The sequence below is a fragment of the Mesoplodon densirostris genome, chromosome 8, assembly GCF_025265405.1.
Source record: "Mesoplodon densirostris isolate mMesDen1 chromosome 8, mMesDen1 primary haplotype, whole genome shotgun sequence".
In the NCBI taxonomy this organism is placed as follows: domain Eukaryota; kingdom Metazoa; phylum Chordata; class Mammalia; order Artiodactyla; family Ziphiidae; genus Mesoplodon; species Mesoplodon densirostris.
Genome location: NC_082668.1, coordinates 39557462 through 39577882, shown reverse-complemented (window position 1 = coordinate 39577882; position 20421 = coordinate 39557462). Strand labels below are relative to the sequence as shown.

At 39.3% G+C, this 20421-nt stretch overlaps 1 protein-coding gene across 1 annotated transcript in view; it reads right to left on the bottom strand.

The window, feature by feature from the left end:
• Positions 1-19129, bottom strand: part of PGAP1 (post-GPI attachment to proteins inositol deacylase 1) — a 67394-nt gene extending 48265 nt beyond the window's left edge. Inside the window, exons 1-4 of the mRNA XM_060106830.1 lie at positions 18887-19129; positions 12842-12995; positions 9737-9912; positions 332-503 (exon numbers count right to left, since the gene is read on the bottom strand). Coding sequence (XP_059962813.1) covers positions 332-503; positions 9737-9912; positions 12842-12995; positions 18887-19033 — 649 coding nt within the window. The 5' untranslated portion in view covers positions 19034-19129. The remainder of the gene's footprint in view (positions 1-331; positions 504-9736; positions 9913-12841; positions 12996-18886) is intronic.
• Positions 19130-20421: the final 1292 nt, after the last annotated feature.

The window sequence follows — 20421 nt, the reverse complement described above, 5'->3', positions numbered from 1 at the left end:
AAAAAAAAGGAAGTATAAACACACTTTAAGAGACCAAGAGTCATCCTCAAGAATAACTAAAATGAAGCTCAAGTGCCCAGGGGTTATAAGACACATGTTTTCCATGTTAAGATGCAAAAGGGAGAGAAAAATTAACAGCAGTTTCAGTTATGAGCCTAAGCTGAAAGTCACAAAAAGAGATGCTCAGAATTGGAGGTGCTGATTTAAACCTAAGCTGCTTCACACATGGATAAACCTGTAGTATACTCTAAAGGGAGTAGTAGCTACAAGGATCTGTTTAATCCTAAACAACAATGGGGAGGTCAGTTAGTGTTTATGTAACAGTACTCACCTGTAATGAAACGATCTAATGGCATCACAGGAGCAACATGAGGTGTTGCTTGTGTAATAAGAAGATTGATCAGATCCTGCTTAAAATTTTTCAACGTAAGCAATGCTCTTGCCACAAGGCCACCCATAGAATGACCAATTATTGCCACACTTTTTGGAGCAAATTCTTGACCCTATTTCAAAAATCACCAAGGCATGATTAAGGATTAATATCATAATAAATATACTAAATACTTCTCTCTACATATGAGCAATTTCATAGAAAAAAGAAAATTAAACTATTTATATAACCTCTCATAATAAGATACAGAAATACATTTTCATATATTTGTAATTAGTGTATACATATTTTGTGTTTTGCAAACATTTTTAACAGCTAGGCTTTGATTTTCTGAACCAAAATCAGAACACTTGGTCTAGCAAATCATGTTTTTACCATTTGTTATATTATATGTAAGAGGTGTAATTATATTTGGTGTATACCAGAATATTAGATTTCATAGGATATATAAAGTCAAATCATTTATTTGAAAATGAAAATAGCACAAAAAAGCCAGAACAGTTACAACTGCCACAGCAATATACTACCTCATCATATTGATATATCCTATCTCATCAAATTATTTCTCTATTGTGTGCCTGGGTTTAAAAAGAAGCCAGCATTCCACAACATCTATTCACTGACAATTACATATTATATATATATATATATATTTTTTTTTTTTTCTTTGCGGTACGTGGGCCTCTCACTGCTGTGGCCTCTCCCGTTGCGGAGCACAGGCTCCAGACGCGCAGGTTCAGCGGCCATGGCTCACGGGCCCAGCCACTCCACAGCATGTGGGATCTTCCCGGACCGGGGCACGAACCCGTGTCCCCTGCATCGGCAGGCGGACTCTCAACCACTGCGCCACCAGGGAAGCCCTACATATTATATTTTTAAAATAAGTTTTTCTTTTTAAAAAATCTTTTCTGCCTCCACATAGTATCCTCAGTTCTACTACCAAACTTCTCCTCATCACCGTCCACACTGATCCTTCATCTATGCCTCTTCTCCTGTTACTATGAATAAATTGGGCCTTGTGCAGAACAGAGTTAACAGAATAGGCCTGAGACTGCTCTCCTTAGAGCAGACTGCATTCAAGGTTGGCTCTGGGCTGCAGTGTGGGACCACAGATTTTGGGAGGGTTCTCATCATTCCTAAATGATAGGAATAGCTCGTCGTTCTAGAACTGTTTTGTAAACAACATGGTTTATGTTGAACACCTTCATACTTCTAGTAGGGATTTTGGTACACGGAAGGCAGAGGCACAGGGTGTCTAGGTGACCAGCCCTCAATAAAAAACCTGGGTCACTGGGTCTCTAATGAGCTTCTCTCGTAGATGACATTTCATACATGTCACAATCGTTGCTGTAGGAATTAAACACATCCAGTGTGACTTTCCTGCAAGAGAACACTGGGAAGCTTGCACCTGGTTTCTCCGGACTTCACCCCATGTACCTTTTCTCTTTGCTGATTTTGCTTTCACTGTAATAAATCATAACCATGAATACAACTATATGCTGAGTCCTGTGGGTCCTCCTTGAGAACATCGAGCCTGGGGATGGTTCTGGTGATCCCCAATACATACCTGATCTTAGCAAAAGCCAAACCCTACGTATGTGCTCTGAAACCTATTCCCTTTGGCCTTCTCAAGTACAATACATCACTCTGGCAATTCTTCTCACTTTCTTCTTGCATCACCGTTCCTCCCTCTCTGCTAGATCATTCTCACTAGCATATAAATATACTGTTACTCTCCCTTAAAAAATAGAAACAGTGCTTCACTGGTGGCGCAGTGGTTGAGAGTCCGCCTGCTGATGCAGGGGACACGGGTTCATGCCCCGGTTCGGGAAGATACTACATGCCGCAGAGCGGCTGGTCCCATGAGCTATGGCTGCTGGGCCTGTGCGTCCGGAGCCTGTGCTCTGCAACGGGAGGAGCCACGGCAGTGAGAGGCCCGCGTACCGCAAAAAAAAAAAAAAAAAAAAAGAAACAACTCTCTTTTTGCTTTTACTTTTCCTTAGTGACCACATCTTTTTCTATATACCTCTTTACAGTGCAACTCTTCAAAAACAGTTGTCTACACAGTACTCGCTGTCTCCAATTTCTCATACACCCTTAAACCCACTCTGATCAGGCTTTTCCCCGACACTTTTTAAAAACTGCTCTTATCTGATCACCAAGGAATCTAATGATCAATTCTCAATCCTCATCTTACTTGACCTATCAATGGCATTTGACATAGTTGATCACTTCTTCCTCTTTGAAATGCTTTGCTTGGTTTCCTTGACAAGATACTCTTCTGGTTCTCCCCTTACCTCACTGACTGCTCCTTTTTAGTCTCTTTCTGGTTCCTTCTTATCTCCCCTCATCTCTTAATACTGGTGTGACTCAGACCTCAGTCCTTAGATCTCTTCTTTCACATCTTGAATCCATTAGTGATCTCATCCAGTCTCATGGCTCTATCAAATGCTGTCAACCTTCAAGTTATTATCTCCAGACGGGACCTCTTCTCCTGAACTCTATAACCTTAAACTCCAATTGCATGCTAGCTACACTTGGGATGTCTAGTATGTACCTTAAATAGAACCTGTCTAGAACTAAACTCTTAATATCCTTCAAATCTGTTCCTCCTACATTTCCCCCCATCCTGGTTAATGATAATTCAACCCTTTTAGTTTTTCTAGTTTGGGTCATCCTTAACTCTTCTTTTTCTCTCACATTACCCCTCCATACCTGATGTGCCAGCAAATCCTGTTGCCTTTAAGATTTACACCAATCTGACCACTTCTTATCACCTCCACTGCTATCAACTTGATCCAAATCACAATTATTTGTCTGAATTACTGCAATAGCTTCCTAACTGGTCTCTCTGCTTCTACCTTTACGTCCCTTCAGTTTATGCTCAAGAGCATAACGAATGACACTGTTAAAACCACATGTCATTCTTTTGTTCAAAAACCTCTTCAGTGGCTTTCCATATCATTTAAAATAAAAGGCAAAATTTGATTTTACACATCTTTTCAAAGAATCAGCCATTGGTATCAATTTTTCTCCACTGTTTGACTGTTTTCTATTTAGCTGATTCCCATTCTCATCTTTATTGTTACCCTATTTCTACTTACTTTGAGTTTACTTTGTTCTCCTTTCTCTAGCTTCTTAAGTTGGAAGGTGAGATGATTGCTTTTAAAGCTTGTTCTTTTCTAATAAAAGCATTTATTTATTTATTTGTTTATTTGTTTTTGGCTGTGTTGGATCTTCACTGCTGTGCGCGGGCTTTCTCTAGTTGTGGCAAGCGGGGGTTACTCTTTGTTACGGTGCACGGGCTTCTCATTGCAGTGGCTTCTCTTGTTGTGGAGCACAGGCTCTACGCATATGAGCTCAGGAGTTGTGGCTCACGGGCTCTAGAGCACAGGCTCAGTAGTTGTGGCGCACAGGCTTAGTTGCTCCACAGCATGTGGGATCTTCCCGGACCAGGGATCGAACCCATGTCCCCTGCACTGGCAGGCGGATTCTTAACGACTGTGCCACTAGGGAAGTCCCTAATAAAAGCATTTAAAACTATATTTCTTCTAACTCTACTTTAACCTTACAAATTCTGATGATGTGTTTTCATTTTAGTTCAATTCAAAACACTTTCAAATTTTACCTGTGATTTTCTGTTTGACCTCTGGGTTGTCTAGAAGTCATTTCCAAATATTTGAGGATTTTCCAGATATCTTTTTCTTGTTGATTTCTAATTTAATTGTTATATTCATAAAATAAACGCTGTATGATTTCAATCCTCTGAAACTGAGACTTGTTTTACAGCTTAGCATATGGCATACCTTAGTAAATGTTCCATGTGCATTTAAAGAGAACACAGTTTGTACACTTGTTGGGTGTGTTCTATAAATGTCAACAGGTTAAGCTGGTTAACAGTGTTCAAATCTTCCATACTTTACTGATTTTCTAGTTATTTCCTCAATTACTGAGAGAGGATTGTTGAAATTGTCAACTCTAAATGTGGATTTACCTATTTTTCCCTTTAGTTCGTTAGATTCTGCTTCATGAATTTGGAAGCTGTTATTAGGTGCACACTCACTTCAGATTCTTTTGCCTTGTTGATGAGATGACTCTTATTATCATGAAATGTCCCTCTTTATCCCTGTAATATCATTTGTCCTAGAATCTACACTAAGATAGCCATGTCAGCTTTCATACGATCTGTGTTTCTATGTATATTTTTTCCATTCTTTTACTGTTAATCTATCAGGATCTTGACATTTAAAGTGGCTTTTGCTTTCCAGTATCCAGATTAGATATAGTTCGGTGGGTCTTGCTTTTTTAATCCAGTCTGACAAGATCTTTCTTCTAAATTGGAGTGTTTAATCCATCTACAATTAATGTAATTATTGATATAGTTGCATTGAACTCTATCACTTTGCCATCTGTTTTCTGTTTGTCTCATCTGTCTTTCTGTTCTTTCCTCCTTTCAGACTGAATACAGGCATACCTCATTTCATTGTGCTTCACTTTATTGTACTTCACTGCTACTGCATTTTTTACAAATCAAAGGTTTGTGGCAACTCGGCACTGAGCAATCTATTGGTGCCATTTTCTAACAGTATTTGCTCACTTTGTCTTTATATCACATTTTTGGTAATTCTCACAATATTTCAAACTTTTCCATTATTATTGTATTTGTTATGGTGAGCTGTGTGATCCGTGATCTCTAATGTTACTACTACAGCTTGATGAAGGCTCAAATGATGGTCAGCATTTTTTAGCAATACTTTAAAATTGAGGTATGTACATTTTTTTAGACATAATGCTATTGCACACTTAATAGATTATGGTATAGTGTAAACATAAGTTTTATATGCAATGGGAAACGAAAAAATTCATGAGACTTGCTTTATTGTGACATCTGCTTTTTTTAACATCTTTATTAGAGTATAATTGCTTTACAATGGTGTGTTAGTTTCTGCTGTATAACAAAGCAAACCAGCTATATGTATACATATATCCCCGTATCCCCTCCCTCTTGTGTCTCCCTCCCACCCTCCCTATCCCACCCCTCTAGGTGGTCACAAAGCACCGAGCTGATCTCCCTGTGCTATGTAGCTGCTTCCCACTAGCTAGCTATTTTACACTTGGTAGTGTATATATGTCAACGCTACCCTCTCGCTTCGTCCCAGCTTACCCTTCCCCCTCCCTGTGCCCTCAAGTCCATTCTCTATGTCTGTGTCCTTATTTCTGTCCTGCCCCAAGGTTCTTCAGAACCTTTTTCTTTTTTTTTTAGATTCCATGTATATGTGTTAGCATACGGTATTTGTTTTTCTCTTTCTGACTTACTTCACTCTGTATGACAGACTCTAGGTCCATCCACCTCACTACAAATAACTCAATTTCATTTCTTTTTATGGCTGAGTAATATTCCATTGTATATATGTACCACATCTTCTTTATCCATTCATCTGTCGATGGACACCTAGGTTGCTTCCATGTCCTGGCTATTGTAAATAGTGCTGCAATGAACATTGTGGTGCATGACTCTTTTTGAATTATGGTTTTCTCAGGGTATATGCCCGGTAGTGGGATTGCTGGGTCGTATGGTAGTTCTATTTTTAGTTTTTTAAGGAACCTCCACACTGTTCTCCATAGTGGCTGTACCAATTTACATTCCCACTAACAGTGCAAGAGTGTTCCCTTTTCTCCACACCCTCTCCAGCATTTATTGTTTGTAGATTTTTTGATGATGGCCATTCTGACCGGTGTGAGGTGGTACCTCATTGTAGTTTTGATTTGCATTTCTCTAATGATTAGTGATTCTGAGATCCTTTCATGTGTTTGTTGGCAATCTGTATATCTTCTTTGGAGAAATGTCTATTTAGATCTTCTGCCCATTTTTGGATTGGGTTGTTTGTTTTTTTGATATTGAGCTGCATGAGCTGCTTGTATATTTTGGAGATTAATCCTTTGTCAGTTGCTTCATTTACAAATATCTTCTCCCATTCTGAGGGTGGTCTTTTTGTCTTGTTTATGGTTTCCTTTGCTGTGCAAAAGCTTTTAAGTTTCATTAAGTCCCATTTGTTCATTTTTTAAATTTCCATTTCTCTAGAAGGTGGGTCAAAAAGGATCTTGCTGTGATTTACGTCAAGGAGTGTTCTTCCTATGTTTTCCTCTAAGAGTTTTATAGTGTCTGGCCTTATATTTAGGTCTTATCTGCTTTATTGCAGCAGTCTGGAACCGAACCTGCAATATCTCTGAGGTATACCTGTATTTCTCCTCCATTTGCTGTTAGCTACATCTGCTTTTTTATTGTTGTTACTCTAGAAATTACAATATGCAGCCTTAACTTATCTATCATGAATTAATATTATACTTCTTACTGCAGTGGAATAATTCTATGTACTCCTCTTCCCATCCTTTTCACCATTAGTATATATTTTCCTTCTAAATAAATTATAAACCTCATAAGGAATTCATTACTGAAAATAAGCTTTTTAACCTTTTAATTATGAACCAATTAGAGGAAAGTTGGAAAAATAGCACAGAGAGTTCCCATATACCTCCCATCCAGTTTCCTGCAATGTTAACATTTAATATAACCATACTACAATTATCAAAATCAAGAAATTAACATTGGTGCAGCAACAGAATTGACTGCAGACCTAATCTAAGTTTCACCAGTTTTCCCACTAATGTACTTTTTCCATTTCAGGGTTCCATCCAGCATCCCACCTTGCATTTATTGTTATTTCTCCTTAGTCTCCTCTAATCTGTAACAGTTCTTCAGTCTTTCCTTATTTTTTATGACCTTGATGCTTTTGAAGAGTACTGGTTAGTTATTTTATAGCATGTCTCTTGATTTCGGTTTGTCTGAAGTTTTCCCATGATTAGAATGAGGTTATGCATTTTTGACAATAATGCCACAGAAACTATGGTGCATCATGTCAGGAGATTCATGATATCAATATGTCTTATTACTGGTAATGTTAATCTTGGTTAAGATGATGTCTACCAGGTTTCTCACTGTGAAGTTCTTTCCCTCTGTAGGTAATAAATATTTTAGAAAAGATACCGTGAAACCATGTGAATATCCTTTTCCTCCTCAAACTTTCACCTACTCATTTTAGCACCCATGATGAATCTTGTCTGTAGCAATTATTACTGTGCTGTTCACCTAATGGGAATTTTTTATTTCCCTCTTTCCTTCTACTAATCACAAAACTGCCAGTTTTTGTTACTCTGACAATGTCTTTATTTTGCCCTCCTTTTTGCTAGATATGCAGTTTTAAGTTGAGAGTTCCCTCCCATCCCATCATCCTCCAAAAACCTTTAAGATGCTGTTCTATTGTTTTGGGCTTTCATTATTTCTGATGGAGACCAGCGATAATTTTTATTGTTTTACCTGTAGGTAAAGAGCCTTTTTTTCTCTGGCTGCTTTTAAGATTTTCTCTTTACTTTGGTTTTGAACAATTTGACTAGGATAAACTTGTGTGTGATTCTGTGTTTATCCTGTTTGACATCCACTGACCTTCTTGATTTGTCGGTTGAAAATTTTAATCAGAATTGTAAATTTGGGGCCTTCAGTCCTTTGAATATTTTTTCCTCTTATATTTCTCTCTCTTCTTCTTCTGGGGTTCCAGGTATGTATATGTTAGCCTACTTAGTATTGTCCCCCAGATTCCTGAGGCTCTGTCCTTTCCATCCTTTTATCCTCTGTGCTTCATATTTTGGATAGTTTTTAACTGTCCTGTCTTCAAATTCAATGATCTCTTGTTCTGCAGTGTTCAACCTGCTTAAAGCCTATGTACTGAATTTTTCATTTCTGTTTTATTGTTTCAGTTCTCAATTTTTCCTTTTATTTATTTATGTATGTATGTATGTATGTATGTATGGCTGCATTGGGTCTTCGTTGCTGCACGCAGGCCTTTTCTAGTTGTGGCGAGCAGGGCTACTCTTCGTTGCGGTGCATGGGCTTCTCATTGTGGAGCACGGGCTCTAGGGGCACGGGCTTCAGTAGTAGTGGCACACGGGCTTAGTTGCTCCGTGGCATGTGGGATCTTCCCTGACCAGGGCTTGAACCCATGTTCCCTTCATTGGCAGGCAGACTCCTAACGATTGCACCACCAGGGAAGTCCCTGTCCTTTTTCTTTTTAAATAGTTTCCATGTCTCTACTGAGCTCCCTCATCTGTTCCCTTGTTGTTTGCATCTTTTATTCTAAATCCTTAACTTTGATGTTTTTGAGGCTTATATGGAAGCATTGTTAAGGTGGATCCTAGAGTAGCTCTTACTTTAGGGCTAGAGTAGCTCTATTCCTAAATCGTGTCCTTTCTTGGGTCTCAAATGAATGCCCAATGTTCAAGTAAGTCTTTCTAACTAGCGGGTCAGAACTCCTGGGCACCATGTGGCCTCTCAAATCTCAATTCAACACACAATTCTCCATGAGCTGTTTTTGCCAGGACTTGCACAATGGTATACCAAGGGAGGAAATGACTTATCCTAGTAGGTAGTAGAATTATCCCTGACGCTGTTTAGAATTGCTGGCACAGATGAATTTGAGTCTGTTGTACTGCTCTTTTAAATTTCTCTAGGGACACATATTCCCCCTTATTCCTTGCACCTGAAGTAGACATACCCCACCACTTCCTCCTTGGTATGCTACTGCCTTGTAGCCTCTTGCCCTGTGCATACGTAGCATAGCACTCAAAGACTGAAAGATTCAAATTTCTAGAGCTCGCATCCCTGCCTAGTTCTCTTCTTTCTCCTACCTGACCACAAATCTAGCCATTTCAGTAGTCCCAAATTCCTATCTCTGCCTTCTTCAGCTTAGTGATATCAATTGGCTATTCTTGACCTCTAAAAATTTACCCCATGGTCTGGAAAATGCTTCCAGGCAGAAAGCCGGGCACTCACGGAGCTCACCTCACGTTTCCCCTCCTTCAGTGGTCACAGTCCTTTACCACTTGGTTGCCCAACACCTGAAAACATGTGCTTCAGATACATTGGCTAGTTTTATAGTTGTTTACATATGGAAGTAGTCTACTCTAGTACCAGTTATTTAGCCAAAACTAGAAGCAGAAATCCATACTAATGGCTTTAGGAAATGCACTGCACTCCTAATTTATACATAAAGTAAGAAAAAATTTTTTCCAAAATTCACAAGAAAGATTTCTTGTAAATTGAATTTGAACTTCAAAACCCACCACTGAGTTCAAAATGACAGAGTCCCACACAAAATACCTTTGTGCCACCTTTGCTTCAACTTCCATACAAACAAATAAATAATTTAAAATATGCTGAGTCCCTTTAACCAAAAAAAAAAAAAAAAAAACCCAATAGGTTGATCACTATTGAATTGTATGATTATCTCGTACCTTATAGAGCTTGAGAATTGTTTTAATGCATTCATGCACAAACTTGGTCTGCTTCTGAAGACTTCCACCATAGAGTGCCACCAGTTCTTCATTGAAATTCACACTAAAGAAGTCAAAGTGGTACTTGAAGTCAATGTCTTCAGCTTTTCTAAGTGCAATAGAGCCAATAGAACGAACTGCAGAGGAAAAAGGTGAAGTGCACATTAAACAAAAATTTTTAAAGTTTCATCTATTCTTGCTTCAAAGTCTCTTAACAACTAACTTTATCCCACATTCTGAATACAACCTATTTCAGGGTGACATCCTTAACAACAGCAATTTAGAAAAACAAACCAACTTAGCAATTGTGTGTCTTGTCCTGTAAATTTTTTTAAGTTAAGTATAACGTGAATGGTTCATTCATTCTCTACCTGCTTCCCCTTCAGTAGGGGCAACAATAGCTAAAAGGGAAGGAAGGATTCCTTGAAGAATAAGAAATAGGAATTTTGTCACACTTCAGGATTTTAAGAATGAGAAAATTCCTACAAGAAACGTCTGCTCATCACAGTGGTGTAAATACTCATGCATAATTTGCCTCTTTTTCTTACACATGACACCCAATCATTAGTAAATCCTGTCATGCTCTACCTTCTAAATATATCCCCTATCAAGGCTTCTCACCATCTCCCCCACCACAGTCCTAATCCAAGCACCATCATCTCTTGCCTGAACTACTCTAACAGTTTCCTAAATGGTCTCTGTGCTTCCACTGTTTTAGGTTTTGATAAAGTAGTCTACATATATACACAACTTTTTTTTTTAAGTTGCTGGTCTCTTAATTTCAAATGCAATTCCCATTTCCTGCATTTGTACTCTCTAGGTTTTGGGTTTAGCAAACAAAATAGCTGTTTGCCACTCCTTTTTTTTTAAACATATATAACTCAAGCACTATACAACTCATTGTGTAAAGTGTACAATTCAATGATATTTTGTATAGTCAACCATTTCTGCAATCTAACTTTAGACATTTTTTAATCACCCCAGAAAGAAAACCCTGAACTCATTAGCAGTTACTCCTCATTCCTCTTCTCCTCCTAATTCCTAGAAAGCACTAATATACATATGCGTGCATATATATATAGAGAGAGAGAACTGAATCACTTTGCTGTATAACTGAAACTAACACAACATTGTAAATCAACTATACTTCAATTTAAAAAAAAAAATCTAAGATGATAATAAAAACAGTAAAAGTTATTTTTACTAGATAAAAAAACAAAAACCCCATGTTAGGTGGAAGAAGCCAGACACAGAACAATGCATACTGAGTGATTATATTTATAGTGCGACGTTTAAAAATAGCCCCAAACAAGTAGACTGTATTAGAGATGCATAATTAGATGCTAAAACTATAAAGAAAGTCAAGAAAATGACTACCTTAAAGTTAGGAAGGGAGGGAGTTTTAATCAGGAAGGGGCACACAGGAGGCTTCCAGGGTGCTGGCAACCTTCTACTTCTTGACTTGGGTTTTGGTTCCATGGGTACTCACTTTATAATCATTTTAACCTAATAGCCATATTCTATGCATTTCTCTGTATATGTGTCATACTTCAAACACAATGATTAAATTAAAAAATCAGAGTATATCATTTCCTACCCAAACCCTCCAATAGTTTCCCATCACACTTAGATCAAAATTCTAAGTCTCTTCCACAGCTTTTATGACATAGCCTATGGCTACTTTTCCATCCTCATCTGTTTTCACTTTCTCTAGTCTCAGTGGCCTTGAACGCACCAAGCACGTTCCTGCCTCCAGGTCTTCCCCAAATAGTCACATATCTCAGTCCCTTGCTACATTCAAGCCTCGGCTCAAAATGTCATCTCCTCATACTGGCCTTCCCTGGCCACTTCATCTAAACTAGCCACCTCCTGACCCTGTTTATCCTTTATCCCTTACTCTGGTTTATTTTTCTTTCTAACTTTTAATATTACTGGCATACTAATATCTAGAATATCTAGAATACTGCCTGGCTCATGGTAGGTACCCCATAAATATTTGCTAGCTAAATAGATAAACATGTTAAGTAATTATACTAAATGTTGAAATAATTCTATTCTCATTGTACAAAAGAATACACCATTTAATAACAACAAAAAAAGAGCAGGTTTTAGCTGAAATTACTTCTAGATTGCCTGACTGTTAGGCCAAAAATAACTGCTATATTTCAATTTGGAATCTGTACACATAACTTCCCTACCCCCACCTTTCTGTGTTTCCCTCAGTATTTCTAGATCTAATTTAAATAGCTCCAAAACAAAGAAACCGGTCTCCTCTCTTGTTCAGCAATAACATAAACCACTGATTTACTTCTCTAATCAATGCTTTAGGTTCTGTTTTCTGTACCCTCCACTTCTAACATAAACCTCTTTCTTCTGCTGATTCCTGAATCCCTATATCATCTATTTATCATTCCACTCCATCTTATCTTCTCTGACTTACTCTCTGCAAAGTGCCTTGCAGCTATTCTTTTTTGTGTACTTCTCACATGTACTTCTCTCAGACAAAATGTCATATATTTGTGTCTCCCAGTATACCTAGCATAATACCTAACACAGAGTACATGTCTGATAAATTCTTCAATTGAATTTCACAGCTTTTAAAATTTACTTTTGAGACTTACTGTAGAAGGGTAACTGAGGACATGGGAAGAGACGTGACCCAAGAATCGGCTCACCTAGCAAGCTGGGTGCGTGCGAATGTTTCAGGACTGCAAGCAGTACTGATTGTTCTGGGCACTGACCCACGCATGTCCTCGGTATAATCGGGAACATAAGGAAATAAGGAGGTGCACTGAATAGATGTTCAAGGAAGGCACAGCCTGCGCTAAATAGAACTCTTTGTATTAGATAAAGTTATAAGTAAAGTACATCTAGCTCTTAAAATGTGCTTTTAATTACAAAAAGTATAATAGATGTAAGATAAAGCTTAAATAAATACGCCATAGTGGACTGAGGGCTTTGCTGTTTTGCCTGAGCGAGCAACAGCCCTCTACCACTGTGCTTTAACGCATACATCTCGTGTGTTGGACTCATTTTCGTCTCTGACTGAACAACTGCAACACTTACCCTGCTTATAACTTCCAGCATTACCGGGAAGAAAGAGAACAGGAATACCCGTTAAAGGGAGAACTTTGTGTTCTTCAGCATAGGATCCTTCTCCATAAAGATATAATTCATATGCAGGATAGCGTTTTGCCAGTTTCTTTGGAAGTTCTATTTTCTATAGGGAAAAAAAAGCAACTTCACTTTAATCAGTTTTACTAATACAATTCAGTCTCACAGTACCCAATTCTGAATTTGAAAGAGTACAATATAAAAATATTACTGATGATAAAACTACACTTAATGCACAAGTTCTACTTTTAGTTCACACATATGAAGACTCAGTCTTGAATTATGTGAGCTTTAAACCATGTAGTCTTCAAGAAAGCATAAAATGGGACTACTTGAAATTCTAATAAATACAAATTACTCAGAATAGCTACTGGCAAGAGAAAAACACTGGTTTATGCCAGCAAGTTCCATGTTAACATAATTGAAAATGTATTTAATTTAGTATCGGTTATCAATTATACTTAGAAATGATAAAAGCTTTCCATTATCAAATGAATTCTTTTTTGCTATTTTAAACTGTTTGTAAGGTCTCTCTCCTTTCACTCAGGCCTATATATAACTATATACTCCAAGCTGTTCCATCATTCAAAGGAAAGTAAGTTTGTTTTATAATGCAGCTTTCTGACCTCTCAACTTAATATGCTTGACCTACAATGTGCTTAACAAATTAATCTGAACCTTACAGCCATGTCTTGGTTGAGACATGTACACTCTTCTCACCATGAACATTCCAGTGAATTAGCATCTGTTTCAGTTTTCATGGACTTGGTGCATGGTTTATCAGCAAGCCTAAGACTACTCTGCAATTCATATTACTGTATACCAAATGAGCCAGTAATTCACATAACATTTCTTTCAGCAAAATACAAATGAAGTCTTAATGTCATCCCCAAAAGGTAGGCATCTACAAAAGTGGGAGTAAAGGGCCTCCCTGGTGGCGCAAGTGGTTGAGAGTCCGCCTGCCGATGCAGGGGATGCGGGTTCGTGCCCCGGTCTGGGAGGATCCCATATGCCGCGGAGCGGCTGGGCCCGTGAGCCATGGCCGCTGAGCCTGCGCGTCCGGAGCCTGCGCGTCCGGAGCCTGTGCTCCGCAACGGGGGAGGCCACAACAGTGAGAGGCCCGCATACCGCAAAAAAAAAAAAAAAAAAAAAAAAAAAAAAAAAAAGTGGGAGTAAAGTATAAGCTCTTCTTTTTTCCCCCGAAGGGATGGAGACTGTTAAAAATGAAACCAGTTACATTGAGCAGTAGATTTTATTTAAGTAGACATCAATGGATTTAATGATCTGGCAGTAATGTACACGTGCTTGGTAAACATTTTAACTACTGAATGAATTTTGAAAATTGTAAATGGATAATGACTACTGAAAAGAATCACTGTTCTAGAAAGCATAATTCTGATCATTCATGCAAATTCCTGAATATTCCTTTGAGGATAGTACCATAAACCATCTGTGCCAATAACACCATGAAAACATCTTTAGAGATTGTGACCTTATTGTTTAAGATACTAGCAACTTCATCTCCTCAAATATTCAAAATACAGAGATACCAACCCTACTATTTGCTTTATATGTGAACATGTACTTCAACTCAAATTAGTCCCAATATTAATTATGCATAGTAAATAATCAAAAATAAAAATGATGTAATATTTTATTTCTTTAGGTACAAATTAAGCAAAAAGAAAATATGAGAGAAAAAGGGAACGGTTATCTTAACTCCTCTCAATTTAGTACACCATTTGATATAGCAGTACATGTGTATTAGATCACTATTCTTTTCAGGACAGTAACTAAAAAAGTTTTGAACTACTTGAAAATTAACTCAGAAGAACAGGAACTATCAAATATATAGAAAAAGAAATATTTAATCCTCTGGAGACAGAAAAACAAGCAAAAGAATATTACTTGATATATTTCATAATCTACTATTATAAAGGCAATTTTATAGTGAGACAATGTACATTTCAAAATATGAAGGCAGGGCTTCCCTGGTGGCACAGTGGTTGAGAGTCCGCCTGCCGATGAAGGGGACGCGGGTTCGTGCCCCGGTCCCGGGAAGATCCCACATGCCGTGGAGTGGCTGGGCCTGTGAGCCATGGCCGCTGAGCCTGCTCGTCCGGAGCCTGTGCTCCGCAATGGGAGAGGCCACAACAGTGAGAGGCCCGTGTAACGCAAAAAAAAAAAAAAAAAAAAAAAAAAAAATGAAGGCATATAATGTGGAGTAGAAAAAAGTATAAAGGTGGAAAAAAGAGGTAGAACAAAAATAAAAGGTAGGAGTTGTAGGCAATGGCAAAGTTGCATTTCCAACAGAATTCAAGTTGGGAGTGAGTGGCAGGAAAAGACAGGAAGGGTATTGACTAGATTGAGGACAGAAAAGATGTAGGCATACAAAAAGGATAATGATGAAAGATACAGAAAAGGGTCAAGGGGTTTTTAAAAAACACATTTATAGTAACAGGACTCCAATATATTTTAAATTATTTTATATTGATTATTTTAAATGAGAACCCTCCCCCCCGCAAAATTTAACAATCCATACTGCTGTCAAGAAATAACCTTGTTAAGACATACACCTTATGTGTTTCCTCACTGCATACACAGATGATAAACACTTAAGAGACAGGTCCTTTATAACCTTGCTCTAATTATTCTTACCTACTTCCTTATAATTTATACATGCCACATTTTAAATTTTTTAATATGTTCCAAAATTCAAGATTCAACAGAGTATATACTGAAAAGGCTCTCCTACCCCTGGTTTATTAGCCATCCAGTTCCTTACCCAGAAGGTAACCAATGTTAGCAGTTTGTGCTTCCAGAAATACCAGTATTTTACATATATACAAATATAGGCATATTTGTTTTAGGTTATTTCTCCTTTCTACATAAATGATAACATACTATAAATACTACTTATGGAATGTATCCTGGTATTCCCACCTTCACAAATGCTGTTCTTTATTCCTGCAATTTTCTTGTTTCTGCACCTTGTGAACTGTAGACATACCCTCCACTGCCCAGTGCACAACCTCTTCTCGATAGCCTTTGACTACCCAAGATGAACACGGCTGCTCTCTTCTGTGAAGAGCCTCGTACACACTCTCTTACAGTGAAATTATAACATTTAACACATTATATTTTACTTATCCATTTCACTCCTGTCTCCCCCATTATATTTTAAAAACATGAATTTAAAGGCACAAGATGTGATTCATCTCTAATTCCCTCTCACCCATACCCAGGATCTAGAATATATCTACACAGAGAAGTCATTAAATAAATTATATGCTAAATACACTCACACTTAATAACACAATATATGAGTCATATTTCCCAATATCAACATTTCCTTTCAGAGAGCAATTGTCAGGTCACATATCTAAAGAGAGCCAAACAAACTGTTGCATGAAAAAACACAACACAGATGTTTTCTTATCGAATTCTACAATTTGTCTAAAACTGTTTGCTACCAAATACAAGCTCTGCCTTGCTGTCATAATACAAGAAGCTTTAAAGGATAGCGTGTATTTTGCTTGATAGGTGTGTGAGATGTTCAATTAACTCTGAATAAGCGAATCTAGGAAAATTAAAGGTAGAGGATTAATAAAGATACTCAAACAATTTAAAATTCAAAACAATTTTTTCAGAGTTTCAAATTCCTGTCCCACATTTTATTTTTAAAATGGAGAATAAAATTGAGCATGTTTCAACTAACCTTTCAAGTGCCTCTAAAATTCCGCTAAAGAGTATGCAAACGAGCAGTAAAAAAGAAGAAAATCATCAAGAAAGAGAAGAAAACCCAACAACCAGGACATCCCATATGGTGAATATCAACCTGTGAACAATTGGAGCTTACTATAAAATATAATTAAAAGCAATATAAAAAATGTTTAGAACACTTTTTACAAATCATTGGTTCTTAATTGGCTGACCCCAATTATCCAGAAAGCTCACATTATATTCAAAATGAATCATTTCTGTAGGCAGCTTTTAACTGTATTTTTAAAATAACGCAACCTAGTGTGCACAATAAAAAGACTAAGAGTCAAAGACAAATACTGTAGTGAATAAACGCTTTTTACATCATAAAAATAAAAATTTACTGAAAATATGTATCAAAAACTCCTGCCACTGTAGTATTATTGTGCTAACATATTATTAACAGAAGTGTAAAACCTCAAAACAGCAAAAATAACTAAATAAGACTACCTAACAACACCAAAAAACCCAAATAGCTCTTTTGCATTAGCTACACTAATTTTCTGTGTCTTTCCAGTCAATTTTATGAGGCACGAAATATATCTGTGAGGTCCATATGCTTTGTTCCCAACACTAAGTGATTTCTACTACTGCAAATATTAAAATAGTTTCAATAATTGTGGGTAATCCAAAAATAAATGGGAATTAGTACTGTATTGTTCCAAAATGATTTTATTTTAACCAAACTCTTCAATGCAGTTCAAAACTAAACTGACCTACTTCAATCTATTGGGAGTTTCCTAATGATTAAACCATAGAAAAATGAAAGGAGACTATAAGGGCTCTATTTTTTTTTAAAAATCTAAACTAAAAGCCCATATATTTAACTATAATTAACCATATGTGGCCTCTGATAAAAATAAACCAGCATATTCATTTAGAAATTAAGAGACAACTGTAACATGTTAAAATGTGCTCCTTTAGAATCTGATATCAAATGCTTCCACTTCCTTAAAAGCACTGATGCAAAACCAAGGTAAATATCTCAAAACAAATGAAATCTAAATTCGAATTTTGCCCATGGGAAAGGAGGCTGTTCAGCAATTTAAACCTTAAGTAGTTTTAAGATCTAAATACTAGCAGGATAATCAAATAATATGCTCCTTCATAATGACCTGTACACGGAAACAATCAGGATCTGCATCCTTCACCTCAAAGAATAAATCTGCTATGGTTTTAAATGCATTGTATCAATATGTATTATAGTACATATACTTCTAAGGTAGGGAGTTATCATTACAATACATATTCCATAATTAGGAGATGCATTTATAAAGAAAAGGATCATTCGGAAGAAATTTCTTTGGACGGTTGTGCAATTTGTCACCATCTCTTTTTACAGCTGGTCATGAATGAAATTCTAGCGTCTACTATGCTGAACTGATAAAGCAACTGTGACTGAAAATATCCAAAACGGAACGAAAGAGGTGGCGGCGGAGAGAGGAAGAGGAAGAAGGGCCGGGTCTCTCTTCAATTGCAAACACAGTTGAGAAAACAAAAACAACACCATGAAATAGATTTCGTATGCAACTGGTAAGGGGCGACACTCATCAACACAGGATGCATGCACACGCACCGACCCACGACCTACAAAACAAGAGGGCTCCGCAAAACCTTCACAGGAGACAACTGCGCTAGCTCCCCATTTATTTACTCATCAGGTTAGCCTTTCAGACGTAAACCCCTGAAGTCTCTACGGCAACCCTGGGAACTGTGTAGCCAGTACACGCTCTGCAGAAGCTCGGTTCCTTTCTAGAAAAGCGAGAGCTGACGCGCAAACCCCTGGGCGGGAGGGGAAGAATTTCGGTGCGTGGGAAGCAAAGGAGTGCCCGGGGCACCTGTTAAGGCAGGGAGGCGGGGAGGATGGGGTCTGGGTTTGGGGAGAGGGACTGGAGCTGCGTCTCCGGGGATGAGGGGCGTTGGGCCCGGCCCTCCTGATGAGCCTGTGCTTGGGATTTGGGACCGCGAAGGAACCGGGGAGCAACCTCGAGGGGGGCGGGGAGCATGCTCGGGGAACCATCTATCAAACACCCCACCGTGAAGAGAGGACACAAAGGGCAGGAAAAAGGGGCCGCGGGGGGCTGCGGAGTCCTCCGGGGCGAAGCAAGCGGGGACAAGGTTGGGCTAAGGGGGCAGGAGAGGGGCGGGGAGCCGACGCAGGGGAAACACACAGAAGGGCCAGGCTGGAGGGGCCCGAGCCTCGGAGCGCCCAGCGAAGGGAGGGCGAAACCTCACCTGATACTCCGGATACTCAAACATGTAGCTCATACTGCACTTGTTTTCCTCAAAGCCGAAGAAGACGTCCCACAACCCCAGGGTCGCCATGAAGACCATGAGGGCATAAAACGCCAGGTTCCAGAGATTGACGGAGTGGAGGAACATGGTGGTGCTGCTGCCGCCGCCGCCGCCGCCGCCGCCGCGGGACCCCTAGCCCTGACTCAGGGAGCCAAAGAACGCCCGGCTGCCCGCCGGGGAGCTAAGTCCAAGCACCGCGCGCCTGCGTGGATGCCCGGCCAGCCCGCGGGCCCTCCGCGCAGTGCGCCTGCGCGTAGCCTCTCGGCGCAACTCCCGCCAGGCGTCTATCCTGCAGAGGGGGGAGGCGTCGTTTGCTGTGGGAGCGCAAATGAGAGGGCCGAGAAGGGAGAAACCGAAGTGGGCTGGGTTGGAGGGTGAGGGGAGAGAGGGAAGGGCGCGAGGAAAAGGAAAAGGAGAAAGGGGAGGGAAGGGCAATGAGAGGCTGGCTGGAGGGAAAGAAGAAGTGGGGACCGGGGGGGTACTAGCGAGGGATGGGCGGAGCGCGGGGTCCTGCAAGCGAGGAGTGGGAAGGGCTGGGGGTGGGCGTCGGGAGCGCTAACCTGGAGACGAGGAGGCGATTAATGGTGGTGAGCCAACCGGGAGGGGGGACATAAGAGCCCGGAGACCATCAGCCGTCACGTCGCGAACACCTCTCCTGCGCAGCTTAAAAACCCTAACCGTTCAATTTTGAAACGCCTCAGGCCTCCGCGATTTCGGTTCTCCCAGCGGTGGCGGAGCACATTCACAGCTCTCTGGACCAGTTAGCTTAAACAGGGAACAAATGGCTTTTTCTCCCCCTCTTTGACCGCCGACGCCGGCCCAGTAGGTTAACAGCGCTTAAAAGCACGGACTCTTAAAAAAGCACCAGCAAGTCGACGAGATTCTGGTCTTGGTATAAGATGAAAGCCTGAATCACAAAAAGCATCTTTAGTCTTTAACGTTACCAAATGTTTCCATGAACACTGATGCTCCCGATAGGTATCTGCGTGATCCGTTTATCGCTGACTTGCCTTACTCCTCAGAATCTCCTCCACGTCTTCGGAAGTTGGTTCCACATTAACATGTGGAGGCAAATTCGCTCAAGCTTCCACTCAGACTCCCTCAAGTGACTTAATTCATTTAGATGAATTTCGGTTTGGTTTTGCACAAAAAGGGGGGTAAAAAAGCAGCTCAAAAAACATTCACAATCACGTATAGCAGCTTCAAAACAGTGTCTGTTAGGAGTTAGAAAGACACGGTAGCACCCTCTAAAGCTGACCCAACAGCAGATGGGGTGTGTGCGTGTGTGTAGCTAACTGCCGAATGCTTCTGAGGATTATTTTTGGCACTAACTGAATTTCATTTCGCTTGGGCTGATTTTCTGGTAATTTTTCTGTGCACAGGAAATTTGGCTATGATACATAAAAGCAAATAATTTTAAAACTAAAAGGAAGCTTATAGTTTATCTCATAGGATACTGTGATGTTCAGATATGA